The sequence below is a fragment of the Biomphalaria glabrata genome, chromosome 3, assembly GCF_947242115.1.
Source record: "Biomphalaria glabrata chromosome 3, xgBioGlab47.1, whole genome shotgun sequence".
In the NCBI taxonomy this organism is placed as follows: domain Eukaryota; kingdom Metazoa; phylum Mollusca; class Gastropoda; family Planorbidae; genus Biomphalaria; species Biomphalaria glabrata.
In genome coordinates this window covers 22,087,656-22,104,998 of record NC_074713.1, presented here as the reverse complement: position 1 = coordinate 22,104,998, position 17,343 = coordinate 22,087,656, and the positions used below count along the sequence as shown (strand labels likewise).

The 17,343-nt window shown below is 34.0% G+C and overlaps 1 protein-coding gene across 10 annotated transcripts in view; it reads right to left on the bottom strand.

Moving 5' to 3' along the window:
• Positions 1-17,343, bottom strand: part of LOC106056848 (serine/threonine-protein phosphatase 2A 56 kDa regulatory subunit delta isoform-like) — a 35,196-nt gene that overhangs the window by 3,539 nt on the left and 14,314 nt on the right. For 2 of the 10 annotated variants that reach the window (XM_056023985.1, XM_056023986.1), the window contains exons 5-16: positions 11,927-12,037; positions 11,643-11,735; positions 10,253-10,383; positions 9,550-9,609; positions 8,675-8,837; positions 8,538-8,588; positions 7,993-8,112; positions 7,321-7,445; positions 3,171-3,272; positions 2,943-3,015; positions 2,425-2,553; positions 1,661-1,675 (exon numbers count right to left, since the gene is read on the bottom strand). In XM_056023985.1, coding sequence (XP_055879960.1) covers positions 1,661-1,675; positions 2,425-2,553; positions 2,943-3,015; positions 3,171-3,272; positions 7,321-7,445; positions 7,993-8,112; positions 8,538-8,588; positions 8,675-8,837; positions 9,550-9,609; positions 10,253-10,383; positions 11,643-11,735; positions 11,927-12,037 — 1,173 coding nt within the window. Of the gene's footprint in view, positions 1-852; positions 939-1,660; positions 1,676-2,424; positions 2,554-2,942; positions 3,016-3,170; positions 3,273-6,318; positions 6,444-7,320; positions 7,446-7,992; positions 8,113-8,537; positions 8,589-8,674; positions 8,838-9,549; positions 9,610-10,252; positions 10,384-11,642; positions 11,736-11,926; positions 12,038-17,343 lie in introns of all 10 variants that reach the window. The other 8 variants (XM_013213726.2, XM_013213727.2, XM_013213728.2 and 5 more) reach the window with 5 other exon arrangements.

Below are 17,343 nucleotides of genomic sequence, written 5' to 3'. Positions count from 1 at the left end.
GTCAAGTTATAATTTTCTATTACTGAGCACATAGTAAAATCTATTAAAAAACATTTCTAACTAATTCTATCAAAAACAGTTGCAACTAATAAACAGTTGAACTAATGAGTCAAACTATGAGGGGAAAAAAAAACATTCAAAAATACTATGACAATGTGTTAAAAGAAACTGGGAAATGTTACTTGTGAAGAATGTAAAATGTCTACTTGCAAAGTGTATGTATTTAATTTAATTTTTTTTGGTGTTAATTTTGAATAATTACTATTTAACAAAACAAACTATTTCTAACTTTAATGGGTCAAAACAAATTAATCTAGGGAATGTAAAAAAAAAATATTAAAAATCTATAGGTTAACATACATAATAAACACAAGCATTGAATTTAAATTTAAAATATTCTGATAGCCTTCTACAAGACAGTATACAATATTTCTCATCTAAAACAAATATAATTTAAGACATTTCTGCTTTCTTAGCTAATATAAAAGAAAAGAACAATTGCTTTTTGTTGCTTTGCATATCCTTACAAACTAACATTCACTAGCTACAAGACTTGTTTTCTCAACTAAAACATACAAGCTAAAAGTGTTGCTTTTTTTTTTGTGTTTTGTCTTGCTATTTAATACACAGAAACTAATACTTAAAGGAGAAAGTACAGTAATTAAATTGAAAACAAAACATAACAAAAGTATGTAAGGGAAAATTAGTTTTGAAACAAAGTAAAAAAAAAGTTTAGAAAAACAAAAACTAATTAAAAAAAAAAAACTCCCATTAAAGCTTCTACAAGAAAGTAGAACTAGAGAAACTGAACAGATAGTAAAAAAACAAAACAAACAAAAACAAGAAGCCCACTATGTTTTAGGCTGAGCGTAAGGCAGGGATGGAACAAATCTGCGATGTGTTGGGGGGAACCTTTCATTGCTCCTCAGCCCATTCATCTGAAAGGAGATGTTAGAACAAAATACATCAAAGTTTCCAAGAAGACAGCAGCTGAACCAAAACAGCAGCTGAACCAAAACCTTAGCAGGAGCCAGTTCAAACAAAAAATTAAGGACACATTGAGTCTTTGATAAAACTTGGAGAGAAAATTGTCATTTCAAAAAGCTTTTACTTTAAGATTTGCTTTACAAAGCTTAAGCGTCTTTGTTTTGTGTAAGAAATCATCAGACCCCAACACCAATTTGTATTGGACATACAAAAAAAAACTTTCAAGAATGGAAAACAAAATCTACTCCATTGTGTTCAGCAGTACTTTCACATTTTTTTAATACAGAACTGGTATTGAGTAGTAAAAAAAAAAAAGGTGTAAATGCAACAAATGCAGCAAATTGTCAGGGCATTCCATTATTTATAACAAAAAGAAAAAAAAAAGGATAGTGCAATATTTTTTTTAAATAGCAGCAAAAAAGTTTTATAAACAAACAGGGCTGACTGCAATATTATTTCAATACTGAAGATACTTTTTAAAAAATTAACTATTCTCAAGTTAAAATAACCATAAGTTTGTTGCTATCAACAAAAGGTAACAGTTCTTTGGGCAATGAAATAATAGTTAAAGAGAAACAACTACAACAAGATTCCACAAGAACTCCATTTGGATGATTCAAAACTAAAATATGTTAATACAAGATTGATTAACTTGGATGAAATGGCTACTTACAAGAGAATTCTTTGCCTACAAATAAAATAGTCAGAACAATTTGACAAGTGGAAATAGTATGTGTATAGGAGGCATTCTGGGAATATATATAAAGTATGCTCCAAGACAAACATTTTTTTTTATATACGAAGGTTATTCTTCAGTCTAAGTCAATATAATTTTCTGTATGACCCTTTTCAATGCAATTAGCTAAGAACAATTTAAATGATATAAAAAAAATATATAACCAAAATCAAAAACATTTTACAAAATTCCCCACCCCCTCCTTTCCCCAAACCCAATAGTTCAGACATTTATGAGGGGAGGAAAAAAAAAGTTTTTAGACTAGCAAGAAATAAATGCAGAAAACACATATAAGAGTAAATCAAGGCTACAGAGTTCAATAAAAAAGAAATTGTTTTGCAAGGATAACCAGCAAATTGATAGGTTATTCTTATTGTTCCTGTTGCCTAGATTTAAACTGATGACAATATTTTCTTCTTTTGTTTTTTTTTTTTACGCTTTTTCTTAATATGGCCACTTTTCTTTCAGAAACTTGTTTTCTAGATAAACAAAACCTAAAGTCAAGTTTTTTTATTGTTTTTTTTTTTGGGGGGGGTAAGAATTTTTTTTTATGACAGTAGTTAAGATTTAATTTTTACTAATAAACTAGGTAAAGGAATATTCCTATGACACATTTTCTTTACAAAAGGCTTGTTTTGACTATTAAAATGAATAAGTCTTTGGATTAAAAGTTCATTGAACACAAAATCTATAAGACTCACATCCTTAGCTTCCGCCTCTAATTTTTCCATAGAGACCATCACATCTCCTTCCTCATCAGGGACATTATTGGTGGTTGGAGACACAGTGGAGTTTAGCCCAGAAGACACAGATGAAGTCAAGGATTTGAACTATACAAAGGTCAAGAAAGAAAGAAAAAAAGGAAGTTTGGATGCCTTGCTACTTTCTTTATGATTTAATTTAAGATTGTTTGAGATGATGTTTTTATAACGTTTTTATGATTATGGATGATTTAGATCATTATGAGAATAAACTTATTTTTATATTAACAAAAAAAAAAAAAAAAGAAAATAGGTTGCTAACACCTGATTCCATAAAAAATAAATAAAAACATTCAAAAAAATTAAAAAAAAAAAATCCATTAAGCATTGCACACAGAAATACACATAAAAAAATACCTCAAATAAAAGATAGAGGGAAATTGAAATAAAAACTAATTGGCACAAATGAAGTGATTCTACTCACTAATATGCTTCATTACACATTCAAGTAAAGTTACCTGAGGATTATCCTGGGCGAGAGAGTGTATCTTATTCCAGGCTTCATCTCTTTGTTTGTGTTTTTCCTTTTCTCTAGGGAAAAAATATTAGAGGACATCAAAGAATATTAACTTTTAAGTATTTTGTTGAACCCAATCTAGATTGTAAATATTTTTACTTTAGTATTTTGTTGTCTAAACCTGCATATCATATAGAAAACTAGGTTATCTTGAATGAGCAGTACTTACTTTTGTCTTTCTGCTTTATATTGCTGTGTGCAGTCATCAAACAATTTCTGATTCATTTCCATGAACAGTTTCAGAGCATTGTAGATCAATCCATGAATGGTTCTAGTCAGAAAATAGACACAGGATTGGATGTAACAGTAACCAGAAATACATTTTATTGGAACATATAGTAAAAAAAACAAAAAACAACTTTAATCTCTGTGGTCATTATTTTGGGTTCTTTAATTTTAACAGTTTTAAAGTCTTGTTAAATGTAAAAAAAAAAAAATTAAATGGGGTTAAAAAAGGACATTTAACTGTAGACATATTTAAATGAAGATTCCAAAATAATTCAAAACTGTTGACAATTTTAAGCAATTGAAGATGGTTAAAATTATAGTAAATAGGGTGAATCACTTTGGGGCGCTATCATCTTCTACCAAAGGCATCTATCAAGTGGCAGAAGGAACCTTAGATTTAAAGGCTAGCTGTGGACACTAAATAACTAAATAAACAACCACAGACCAATTGGATTGCAGTCATGGATGAGGTGGGGTATCCAGGACTTAGGATACTCACCCAAAATATCTTGAAAAAATTTAAAAAGCAGAAAATTATTTCAAAAAGTGAGTATAGGGGATAACTCTAAACCCAGGTTGAGGAAGACTTCAATTAAAAATAGTAATTCCTAAAGAGAGACAACTATGAGCTAAAGAAGAGCTGCATTTCAGATGATGATACATGATCAAAGGCTATACAAAGTCAAAGGGCTTCTTGATACAAATCATGTTGACATGCAATCCTCAATATGTTGTTGAGAAAATCAATCATGTAACAATGTCCTCAGTTAATTATTTTAAAAGAAAATAATGTAGATTTTGTTTTTGATTGTTAATTTTTACAGAAAAAATACAATTGTTGGTATAGTTAAAGCTACCATTATATACTAAAGCAAATGGATGATCAAAATCTGACACTATGAGGCTAGGCAATTGATTGTAGATATAGCAACAAATAAAACTTTTTTATTTCATTCTAAAAAATTAAATTTTAAGAAAAAAATAATCCCAGAAAGCTTTTTTTTTTTAAAAAAAAAAATCTTTGTAGGTTCAGCATTACTATTTTACTTTGCAATGTTTTATAACATAGCTTAGTAGCCTCTCTTTATTTTGATTCTACATAACATTTTTAAGCCAAATAGTAAAAATGATCCTAAATAAAACAGATTAAATGAAATTACCCAAAAGGCATAATTGTGATAAAGGTACCAAACAGCCAGCATGTTGCCACTCGTGATAATAACAAAACTTTTTACTAATGATATGAAATACAATTTTTACTAATGATATGAAATACAAAGCAAAAAAAAAAAAAAATATAAAATTTATTTTTCTTTTGTGTCTAAATGATTAACAAAAAAATTTCTAAGCTTTGAGCTAAAACAAGCCATATGGGAATAGAATTAACCCAATAGCTCCTATTTCCGGTTTGCAAAATCCTTAACATACCCTAAGCAAAAGAGGTAACTCAGAATAAAAAAAATTCTTTAAAAAAAAACAACACTTTAAAAGCATAATAAAAATATCTATATATATAATTCTCTTCATGGCTCAAGAGTTTGGACAAGAAGTAAAGGAAAGATCACTCTTTTATTTCTGCAAGTTGGACTCGAGTTACCCTACAAAAAAAAAAAGGGGGGGGGGGGGGGACAAGTAGTATTCACCTGTCACAAAATAGCAGGGCCAGACATAACCGCTGTGACCAAGAAGTCATGAAACGATCACTCTTTTTTATTTCTACCTGCGTAGTTTTAGCGACGATAAAAAAGAGGGGGTGGGGGAGAACAAGTAATCACTAAAAAGCAGGGCTGAACTTAACCATTGTGGGTCCTATGCAAAACGGAATTCGCGGGGCCCAGTTTGGGTAGGGATATAGATTATAAGTAAAAATTAAGAGTTTATAATAGAAAATACATTCGTCTTAGCATTTTATTCATTCTTTACTTCATACAGAATTACTTTATGAGCCTTGCGTGTAGCGAAGTCATACAGTATATCCTACATAGATCACGCTCAATAGAAAGAATTACCAAATGTTTCAATCTATCTACGAGAATTGTTGACCTCAAGTAAGTCTTCATTAGTTTGAGGCGCAAGAAGCTTCTTTCACCAAATTCCAAAATTATGGTATAAAGCCGTTTTATTTATCGCGGGTAGGATTGTCGTTTTTCATATTAAATGACACCCAAAAATGAAAATTTTGTCTCTATATTTCAGGAGATTTGTATGAGTTTTCTAAAGATTTTAATAATTTCCGAGATTTCCAGGTATTTTTCGTATATTTTGCAATTTCAGGAGATTTCCAGTAGCTCCTGGTAAATCAACAGGAGGCCGCGGGAAATCTGTTATAAGTTATAAAATGGTTTAATTTAATAATTTATACACCTAGAATTAGCGCGGGTACTATGAAAGTGCGAGGCCCACTGCGGTGGCATAGGTTGCGGTGGCATAGGTTGCAGTGGCCTAAGGCTGGCCCTGCAAAATAGCAACGTATGCTACGCCGCGGGTTGACTAGTAAGATATATTACTAATAAATAAAACAACTTTAAAAAATAGAACGATATGTCTAGTTAAAAAAAATTTACTATAATACCTTTAGAATATAAAAAAGGTTTAAAAAAAGCTAATTTTACCAGGTCGGAGTGGGGGGTGGTGGTATAAACTGGGGCTAAATGCCTGTTTGTTTAAAAGATTCTTTAAAAAATAATTAAAAAAGCTATACACATCCCATTTGGACTAAAAAATAATCACCACGCTTTCACATCCTAACGCATTATTCTGCTGTAGGACTTAATTGTAAAGGACGTGCAGTACTGCGGTAGAAGCTATTGGATTAATGATGAGCTGGTGCTTGCAGGATAGGTCTAAAATCTACAATGATATTAAGCATTATTAATAGCCAAAAGTGTTAAAGGAACAGAGTAATTTATTTAGTTGTTGCATCAGAACATAGTCTAGTATGCCATTTATTAGGAAGTAACCTATATTTTTTTTTATTAAAAAATGTCAGTAGTTAAATTTTTCTATTTTTTAAAAAGGCATTTGCTGCAGTTTCAACAAGGATTAAATCAATAAGAAATTCTAAAGCTAAATTAAGTTCAAGACCTTACTTGTTCCAATGCTCCTTGCTTTTGTAGAGTGAAGGGAACATGATAGGAAGAATGGTGGAGGCATTGTCACTGATTAGACTCAAGATGTACTCATTATTCCAGAAGTACAGAGCCCGCTCTGCAACCTACAATAGGGGTTAGGGAGTGTGACAAGGCAACAAAATTCACAACTTCAAAAATGCAAGGTGACAAACAAAGCACTGTAGTAAATTGCACTGTTCACAGTAGATTGCACTGTTTATCTAACCATCCTATCTCCTTGAAGGCTCATTAGTTTGATCTAAATAGTTACATCTTAATTCTATACAGGTTGAATGACATTGTCCAGAAATCATTTAGCAATTAATGATAGCCTGTGATCATTTATCCTAGTAATTGCAAGAATTGATAAGTATGTTTTAAATTCATATAATATTTGTATGGATTTCATTCAATATTTTATTGCTTTAAATTTTTCAGTGCATTTTATAAAGTGAAATGCTATCCAATAATTTATTTGAATAAATTTTTCTTAATAGAATAACATTAAAACTAGTTAATAAATATGATGATTGTAAAGAACAAACTATAAAACACTTTGAAATATTTTTTAGATAAAAAATCTATTATTATCGAAATAGTAAAAAAAAAATGAAAACATGTAAGTAGATATAATTAAGAAAAATAATTGTTTATGGTCTTCTATGGCAGTATTTCTGATGATGTATTGATAAATGTCATTCAATACCTTACTTGTGAAATATTGCAAAAAGAGTTGAAAAGACTAATTAAGACATATTTGGATGGGCTCATCAGGGTAGTACACACAGAGAAAATGTGTAACCCCATGCAAATGATGTTCACATCACATCACACAAGTGTTGGACAATCAAATAATACAGGGTGAGCAAACACTCAATCTAAACAGTGCCACTCAAACAGCTATGGGAATCACACACACACACAAATAGGCAACTGCCTAGGTGCAGAAGATAAGTGATCACTTGTCCAAGATCTGCTTACTTATTCCAGTGCTGTTGTGTCTTATAGAGAGCAGGAAACATGAGGGGAAGAACAGTAGCTACATTATCAGATATAAGACTGAGAATGTACTCATTATTCCAATAGTATAAGGCTCGCTCTGCTACCTAAAGTCAGAGATAGGAAAAACTTTGCTGTCAACTCAACATTCATTAATACAAGCATCTGTTTGAGACTTGACATAAAGTTAAGGTAAAGGTACACCTTTCAGACCTTGTGATTTATGACGGCAGATGATATAAACGTTATCTTTTTCTATGGTTGACAGTTAAAGAGGGTGTCGTGGCCAGCTTATGTCAAGTACCCATTCGAGTTGGTTGGAGTCAAAAACCCTGATATTAATATTCCCATTCTGCAAACTCAAGACCCCTTGGTTGGAAAGCCAAGCGCTCTACCCCTTAGCCACCATGCCACTAGTCTTGACATATATAAATTATTTAAAGCGAACATATAATTGACATATATAAATTATTTAAAGCGAACATATAATTAATAATTAAGACAATTTTTTGTATCAAACGATTTTTAAACATATTACCAGATACCATAGAATTTGTATCATCAGCATGTAAGTGTTCCCTTTGCAATAGAAGAACATGACAATGACTAGTCAAAACATTCAAATGTGATCATTAAAAAAAAACTCTTTCCTACCTGGAAGTGTGGACTTGAAACACACTTGGCTAACTGCTTGAATAATGGTACCATCACTTTGGTGAACTCTGCTGGTTCTATCACATCTAAGATCTCTTCCAACTCATTTAAAAACATAACCTGCCAAAACATTTGTATTCATTCTGAAATGATCGCTATGTAAGTGAAATGAACAGTTAAGACCTTTAAATCCACACTGAAGTTTAGATGGGAATTCTAATATGTCAAATACAGCCTTATAATTCAATACAAGAGCCTTCCTACCCCACCCCTTTTCCCCCAGCATTATGTTAGCATTGGCATTCACATAATCTGCTTGCCAGCAAGATGAAAAAATGATTGGCACAGGATTATGTGGGTACTGTTTATAAAACGTGGTAGTCAAGCACAATTTCTATTTGTATAACATAAAAAGAGATTTAAAAAACATAGCCTGTCTTCTTCAATTTGTAGGTATGAACATTTCATTCAAACAAAACAAGATTTTAAAAAAAGATATACCAATATACTGTGTAACGACAAAAACTGAATAATTAAAAACTTACCTCTTTAGGACTATGAACTTTTGGCCAAAATTTTAATAATCCCATTATAACCTGTGGTGACAGGAAAAAGTATTTCAGTTGAAGGTCATAAAAGTTCAATAAATGGGCTGACATTTAACTACTGGCCACATAAATACCTGTTCTGTTAAGCTTGGGTCCTTTTCTAAAAACTGTACAACACAATATGCTAATTGTGGGTGATAAACACTGAGAGATTTCACCTTATGAAGGGGAAGTAATACTTTTAAAAGAAAGATTTTATGCTCCTCCTTTAGTGGCAATGCAAACCCATTAATTATACTGAAAGAAAAACAAAAAGAAGACAATATATTGTTTTTGTTGTTGGTTTCAAGCAACCATTTTTTCAAAGAATACAATGGAGCCCACATGGTTCATTTAAAAGTAATGAGCTGAAATATTTCCATTAATATAGATTTATAAAATATGCATGTTGGACGTGATTATTGATTAAAGCAGCTGCATGTGGGAAGCGTGGTCGAGAGGCCAAGTGCGCTTGAACTTGGCTTGGCTACCTAGAAGGAGGCTCGAGGTTCGACACCCGACTCAGGCAGAGTTGTGTTTACTGAGCGCCTAAAGGCAGCACAGAAAACCAACTCCTAGATACCCCCTCCCCCAACTGGTCCACAAATGAGATTGGACCAAAAAGCGCTCTGAGCATGCTATAAGCATGAAAGTAGCGCTTTATAAAAGCTATAATGATAATGTACATATGATGATTGAAGCCGGCCATAGGCCTCCAAGGGTTGTAGCACCACTGGGATAGGATATTTGATGATTACCTGCTATTTTTATATAAAGAGATATTTGATAAAGAACTAATGCACTTTGGCAATGGAAATATGTTTATAAGGTAAGGCACATGGTTTTAAAATACTTCAATGCAAGCATTTTTTAATCATGATTTAGTACACAAAATAATAAAGTAGCCAACAATTATTTGTTCTAATTACCTTATAGTAAAATAAATCATCTTTATTACTTCAATGCTTACCTTCCTAAAATTTCTAACAACTCTGCTATTCCATTATGCCTTTCTGTTTCATATACAAAACTAAACAGAAAAACAGAATAAAGCTAAAAAATAAATATGATTACAGTGCTAACAGTGGGGGAACATTATAATTGACAATAGTCACAAATGTTGTAACAATAGATCATATCAATTTATCTTAGGTGTGGTGATCTAACACTAAAGTTTCACTATGAATAAACATACATTAATTTAACAATTTGTCACTATCTTTACTGGGCTCACTTACAAATGCTTACTACAAATCAATACTAAACACTAATAAATATAAAACATACAATTAAATGAAACCAGAAAACTCCAGCTGTCATGAAAAAAAAAAAGTTTAGCATGTAAAGAAAACACACTGTAACAGCAAACAAAAACCTGTCCTCTTAACTGCCAGCAAACAACTAACTCCAAGCCCTCACAAAACTTTTCTCATACAACAAACTCAAAACATTCAGTTCACATCATGTGCAAACTGTTCACATTCGAAACCTAGGAATATATAAACAAAGTGATATAACTCTTTCATACTAAAAAACGACATTGAAACAATGCATTCAATCTCGCCATAAACGCTACTGACACCATTCATATTATTTAACAGCCTATTAAGTCGCTGTGCTGTAAATTGTAAATATGAAAGCTTAATGTATACAAGCTCAATAAAACTACAAACCTGTAAAAAATATTGTTTATATGTTTTCTAATATATGCCCGTAACCCTAAAAATTTCCCATATATCCTGTGCAATATTGTCTTTAAGAAATCTCTTTCACGAGGATCTTCACTGTCAAACAAGTCCAACAACTGTGGAAAAGTTAAAAAAAAAAAGCTTTACAGTTTATACCTTGGCTTATTTGTAAGAAATGTATAAATCTATTATTGAAACTTGAAGGGAAAACATTTACTTGATTGAAGACTTCAATGTGCTTTTCCCCATTTATTGAAATACAGCAGGCCACAATGTTGTTATAGTCAAAGCTGTCTATTGTCTATGAAAATACTTCTAAATGGCCTGCCTCTCAAAACAAAGTCAAGTACCTGGCCTGCTCATATGGCTCAACAGATACTTTACACCTCTAGAACAGAGTGGTAGGGAGGATGGGGCTAGTCAGATTCAAACAGGAGGAGTACTCAGATTTAAACCATCTGCTGGCTTGAGGGTAAGTAAGCAAGTTTCATGTGTATTTAATCATGCATGATTATGATTATTGCAATCTAACTAATCTAATTTAAACTTTTGAGTCTCAGCCTTTATGTTGTGTCCTTCTATTTATGTGAATGTTTCTGTTGTGTTGTCTTTATATGAGAAAATTGTGTTGTCTTTATATAAGAAAAGAGTCCTTGTAATCACAACAAATTTCCATAAGGATCAATTAAGAGGCCTTAGTCTTTCAACAAGTGTCTGGATGCATATTGGAATTGCCTGTTGCACTCAAATTCAAATGTAAGTAGTCTGACCTTTATTTTGCCAATATTACTATGTTTCTGGAAACATCATACTGTTTTACTGCTAATAGTCTTAAGTTTCAATATTTTGAACAAAAACCTTATCACAAGCACTGCTGTATATTCATTACAGATGTGTGTTACATGTTTCTTATTAAACAGAGCCACAAGAATTTGTTTCCAACATGTTTAAAATGTTGAAATGTTTATTTTAATCATAATTTACCATATCAGATTACCAATGTGAACAATTATCAGGCCCCCATTGTATCAGAAACAGATGAAGAACCAAATATTTTATTTTTAGTAACTATACACAAAAACTGTAACACAACAATTTGTGCAGTTTTGTACTAATCAAACTGCTTCACTTACAACTAATTCCTATTTTTGATATTTACATTTTAAGCCTTCTATTGAGTATTAAAATCAGAGATCCTAGATCACATGCCACTTACCTAAATAATTCCAAATACTTACTTCACCAAATATAAACAAAACAATGATAATAAACAAACAAACAAAAAAACAACAACACCCTACTATGAAGACATACACAGTAAACTCAGTAACAGTGTTTAAAACTGTTGGGCAACAACTGGATTGGAAACACTTACTTGTAAAACAAATTTTTGGTCTATATATCTTTTTGCTGTATTAGGCTGAAAGTCTGGTGATTCCAAAAATCGTAGGAAAAACTCATAAACAAGCTGTGAAACACACAAATAAAGGAACTGTTAAGGGAAAAAAAGATTCAAATGAGAGAAATATTTTCTAAAAAGTGAAAGACAATATATATATTATGGAGAGAAAACTTTTTCTCCTAGACCAAAGAAAAGGAGAAAATGCAACTAAAACTAAACTGAACTTTGTGTTAGACTGAGTTAGGTGAATATCTGACCTGCAAATGAGGCCATGCTGCCTCCAGTGTGGGTTCATCCTCTTCTGGATCAAACTCAGCACCACTGGGATTAGAGGACGGTGGCAAAGTTCTAAATAAATTACCTGAAAACTGATTAAAAAAAAACACATTTATATGATACACCCAAATTTTTCCATCCACATAAAATTGTCATAATGTGTTGAATGGAATTATTTTATGTGACATGTCATTCTGTGTACTGTGTTAGTTTTATTCAGAGTATTCAATCCATGAATGTTAGTCATTGTTTTCATTTCCTATAAAACAGACAAACACATTAAGTGCATAATACTTGTAAACATAAATTCACTGCATTCTTTTTTTTTATTTTAAAATAAATTTGATACTACTTTTAAAGTCATTAAGTCAGACTCAAAAAAACATTATTTTAAAATTTCACACATAAAAGTTGTGTATATTTGAAAAGCTAATTCACTAAAACAAAATATTCACTTTTAAGGTATTTAATGGCTTAATGGTAGGTACAGATAATTGTAACCAAGTTTGGAATAACCATGCCCTAATTTAGATCTTGTAATACCTACTGCTGACAATCAACACAAAATAAAAACAAGCTAGCACACTGATTCAAACCCAAGCCATGTGGCCTTACAAAAAACCACAATATCCACTTCATGTTATAAATCAACTTCCTCCAAAGTGTCTGCAGGCCAGTGTAACACACTTCCAGTGAGTCTCTAAGAACTAGCAGTATAACACAGCTTCACCAAGTCTCTAAGGACTAGCAGTATAACACAGATCCACCAAGTCTCTAGAGACAAGCACTGTAACACAGATCCACAAAGTCTCTAAAGACTAGCACTGTAACACAGATCCACCAAGTCTCTAAAGACAAACACAGTAACACAGCTTCACCAAGTCTCTAAAGACAAGCACTGTAACACAGCCTAACCAAATCTCTTTAGACAAGAACTGTAACACAGATCCACAAAGTCTCTAAAGACTAGCACTGTAACACAGATCCACCAAGTCTCTAAAGACAAGCACTGTAACACAGATCCACCAAGTCTCTAAGGAATAGCAGTATAACACAGATCCACCAAGTCTCTAAAGACTAGCACTGTAACACAGATCCACCAAGTCTCTAAAGACAAGCACTGTAACACAGCCTAACCAAATCTCTTTAGACAAGAACTGTAACACAGATCCACCAAGTCTCTAAAGACAAGCACTGTAACACAGCCTAACCAAATCTCTTTAGACAAGCACTGTAACACAGATCACCAAGTCTCTAAAGACAAGCACAGTAACACAGCTTCACCAAGTCTCTAAAGACAAGCACTGTAACACAGCCTAACCAAATCTCTTTAGACAAGAACTGTAACACAGATCCACCAAGTCTCTAAAGACTAGCACTGTAACACAGATCCACCAAGTCTCTAAAGACAAGTACTGCAACACAGATCCACCAAGTCTCTAAGGACTAGCAGTATAACACAGATCCACAAGTCTCTAAGGACTAGCAGTATAACACAGATCCACCAAGTCTCTAGAGATAAGCACTGTAACACAGCCTAACCAAATCTCTTTAGACAAGCACTGTAACACAGATACACCAAGTCTCTAAAGACAAGCACTGTAACACAGCCTAACCAAATCTCTTTAGACAAGAACTGTAACACAGATCCACCAAATCTCTAAAGACTAGCACTGTAACACAGATCCACCAAGTCTCTAAAGACAAGCACTGTAACACAGATCACGAAGTCTCTAAAGACAAGCACAGTAACACAGATCACGAAGTCTCTAAAGACAAGCACAGTAACACAGCTTCACCAAGTCTCTAAAGACAAGCACTGTAACACAGCCTAACCAAATCTCTTTAGACAAGAACTGTAACACAGATCCAACAAGTCTCCAAAGACAAGCACTGTAACACAGCTTCACCAAGAATCAATTAGACAAGCACTGTAACACAGTTTCACCAATATCTTTAGACAAGCACTGTAACAGAGATCCACCAAGTATTTATAGACAATCACTGTAACACAGATCCACCAAGTCCAGACCTGCCTACCGTTACGCAAAATGCGTATTCGTTACGCAAAATCTCCCAAAAATGACCGTCAGTACGCAAATACGCATTGGACCCGTCGCGTTACGCTTTTCGTATCCTTTTTTCCCCCCTCTCTTGACTAGCTTACGAGCGGTCACGGAGGTCACGCTAAGCCGTTTTGTTTTGTTGGCCGGGGACAGAAAAGGTGGGGGAACACATTGTGTCCAGATCTATACGTTGATTGGTTCTTAAAAGCAATTAGATTTAGTCTAGAAATGAAGAACGCGAGAGTGAAGGAGTGGCGGGTTGGTACCGTCAGTTAGCTGATACACCAACGTGACTTTTTTTTTTTTTTGTAAGTTCATTAGTAGAATCCCTGATTCCCGTATTCATTTGTATAGAAAAAAATATCGAAGTGCTATCGATTCAAAACACATTGGGTGACATTGTAGATATCTAATCTAGATCTGGATTCTAGATCTAGAATCTAGATAACTTGTTATACAGGAATAGATCTAGCTAGACATTACGACTGATGATTACGTTATGTCATGAGTCTCTACATTACTCTACAATCTAGATCCAATTTAGTTGCAGTATGATTTAGATTAAATAGATCTAGATCGATAACATCTACTACCATCTAGTCTAGATCTAGTCTAGATTAAATTCTTAGTCATAGTATAGAATAGATCAAGGATAAAGGTAGGCTTACGAAAGTTTGGAGTAGACCTACGTTTGTAGCGGATTCACGGCATCGGTAACACTCTTGAGCCCAGATCTAGAGTAGATTATATTCATTATATAGACATAGATCCAAATCTAGTCTAGATATAATCTCTATTGTCGTATTGATTTAGATTGAAGATCTAATCATGACATCTAGATCTAATATTATATATATATATGACAAAATAGTGGTTCGCGTAAGTGTTACGCATTGTGGTGCTAAAATACGCATTTTGACCATCAGCGTTACGCATTTGGACTTTTTTTGGTAGGCAGGTCTGCAAGTCTCTAAAGACAAGCACTGTAACACAGCTTCACCAAGTCACTAAAGACAAGCACTGTAACACAGCTTCACCAAGTCACTAAAGACAAGCACTGTAACACAGATCCACCAAGTCTCTAAAGACAAGCACTGTAACACAGATCCACCAAGTCTCTAAAGACAAGCACTGTAGCACAGATCCACCAAATCTTTAAAGACAAGCACAGTAACACAGATCCACCAAATCTTTAAAGACAAGCACAGTAACACAGATCCACCAAATCTTTAAAGACAAGCACAGTAACACAGATCCACCAAGTCTCTAAAGACAAGCACTGTAACACAGCTTCACCAAGTCTCTAAAGACCAGCATTGTAAAACACTTCCTCAGCCAGCTATGTAACACATTTCCATGATGCCTAGTACTGACCAACACCCACCCTGTCAATAATGTAAGTATATATAAACACTATACCCCATTTTCACACTTCCTCTTTTGACCACCAATATTTAGATTATAATCATACATAAGTATAAATTAATGGAATATTCTATCTATTTATATAGTAAAATAATGAGTTTTCTTTGGGTGGCCATTGGACTAGATTGTATACATGTATATGCCCATATAAACATGAACACTTTACATTTAATAAAGTAAAAAAAAAATGCATAATAAATCCTCATTTCAGTAACTACAAATGATATGAAACAAAACTTCTAACTTTAAACCTATTTAAAACAATCGCAATTTTACATGAAAGGAAATGAGAGAAGCCAGAAGAGGCCATAAGAACCATTCAATGATCAGCTCAAGAGGCAATTCCAGTTATCTAAACCAAGAAGAACCCTAGAAGTGAAAGATAATTTAACTCTCCCTTTTCTTTGAGACTCCCCCCCCCCCCCCAAAAAAAAAAAGAGTTACTGGACCAAAAAGCAAATGTTAAGTGGAAACAAAGAGATATTTCACTAAAGATAGGTTCAAAATTTGTTCAAAATAGAGCTTTTAATATTTTTTTTTATTTCACGTTTACTTTGAATGGAGATTAAAATCCTAAATGGCCTCGTTCATTTCACTTGTCTAGTACAGAAACACATTCTGTGTGTATTGCTCCTCTCGCGGTTTAATCAATGAATTTGCGTCACCACAACATCTTCCCCCGCCCCCCACTTCTTGCAGGGCAGAGATGGCCATATTGGCGACTAACGAGCGAGAACACCTCGAGTGATCTAAAACTGGCAAATAGCCCCGGTGTCCGTAGAAATCAATAACTCGTTACAGCCAAGTTCTCTAGTCTTGTAGCAAGACTGGTCAGAGATGATCTGTGGCAGGAAGAAATCTCAAGACAATTTACAGGTCAAAGTTAATAACTAAAAAATAGTAATACGCGCCACATGTGTTTGGTGCTCCTAATAAAGCGGGCGGGGGGGGGGGGGTAAAAATAAATCCCGTATACAAGCAGACTACTTTTTAAAAAGTAATTCGCAATTCATTTGGGGGAGGGGGGGGTAACCTCACAGCCGACACAGGAAGTGGGTCAGTATTGCCTTTACGGAATCCTTGGAGCCAGCAGAAGCGAGTTGGTAAGGTGAACTATGTCAAACAGGTGGCTAATTTAAACCGTCTTGTCGGCCAACAGACATTTAAGACTTCTGCTTCCTGGAGGCATTCCTTGAGCACTCTAGTCGGTCTCCACACACACTTACACACAAAGGACAGGTAACGCAATACGATGTCCGCAAGACCGAGAGCTGTTGGAACCAAGAGATCTAGATCCTAAGTTCAGGTAGTGAAATGAAACAACACCCCACGCCGTGCCGAGTTCTGTCAATGAAGGATTTAAGCTTACAAGTGCTACACCGTTACGTCAGCGGGGCGAACAGCAGCAGTGTTATTTTATTCTTCGTCTCTGTCAACATTCCCTATAGACACTGATTGGTTGTAGAGACAAACAAAGGTTTGAGTTCAGTGCAGAAAGTAAGCACTTGGTTCAAAGATGTTTGGTTACATGTGTCCTTGTTGCCATGCGAGCACAGGCATTGGCGTCAAGGCACCACATGACACAAACGGACAGGGCGACTTATTTTCAATCCCTTTTGTGTAACCAGGCTCCCCGTTCCATGGGCGTGTAAATCTGAGACAGCACGCCACACAACCCAGAGTCAACACAAGAATACACCACAAGGTTGTTTGTTCGAAGACCACAATCTCCCCCGCCTCTCTCTCTCTCTAGGACAGGCTTTCCTGCCTCCGTGACAGTATAATCGTATCTAAGCTAAGCAGAGCCCAATCCCCTTTCTGCCCCATCCTCACAACACAACATTCAATGCCTACTTATGGGATCAAAAGTGGATGAAATATGTACGGTTCCAGAAGAATATAGGCGA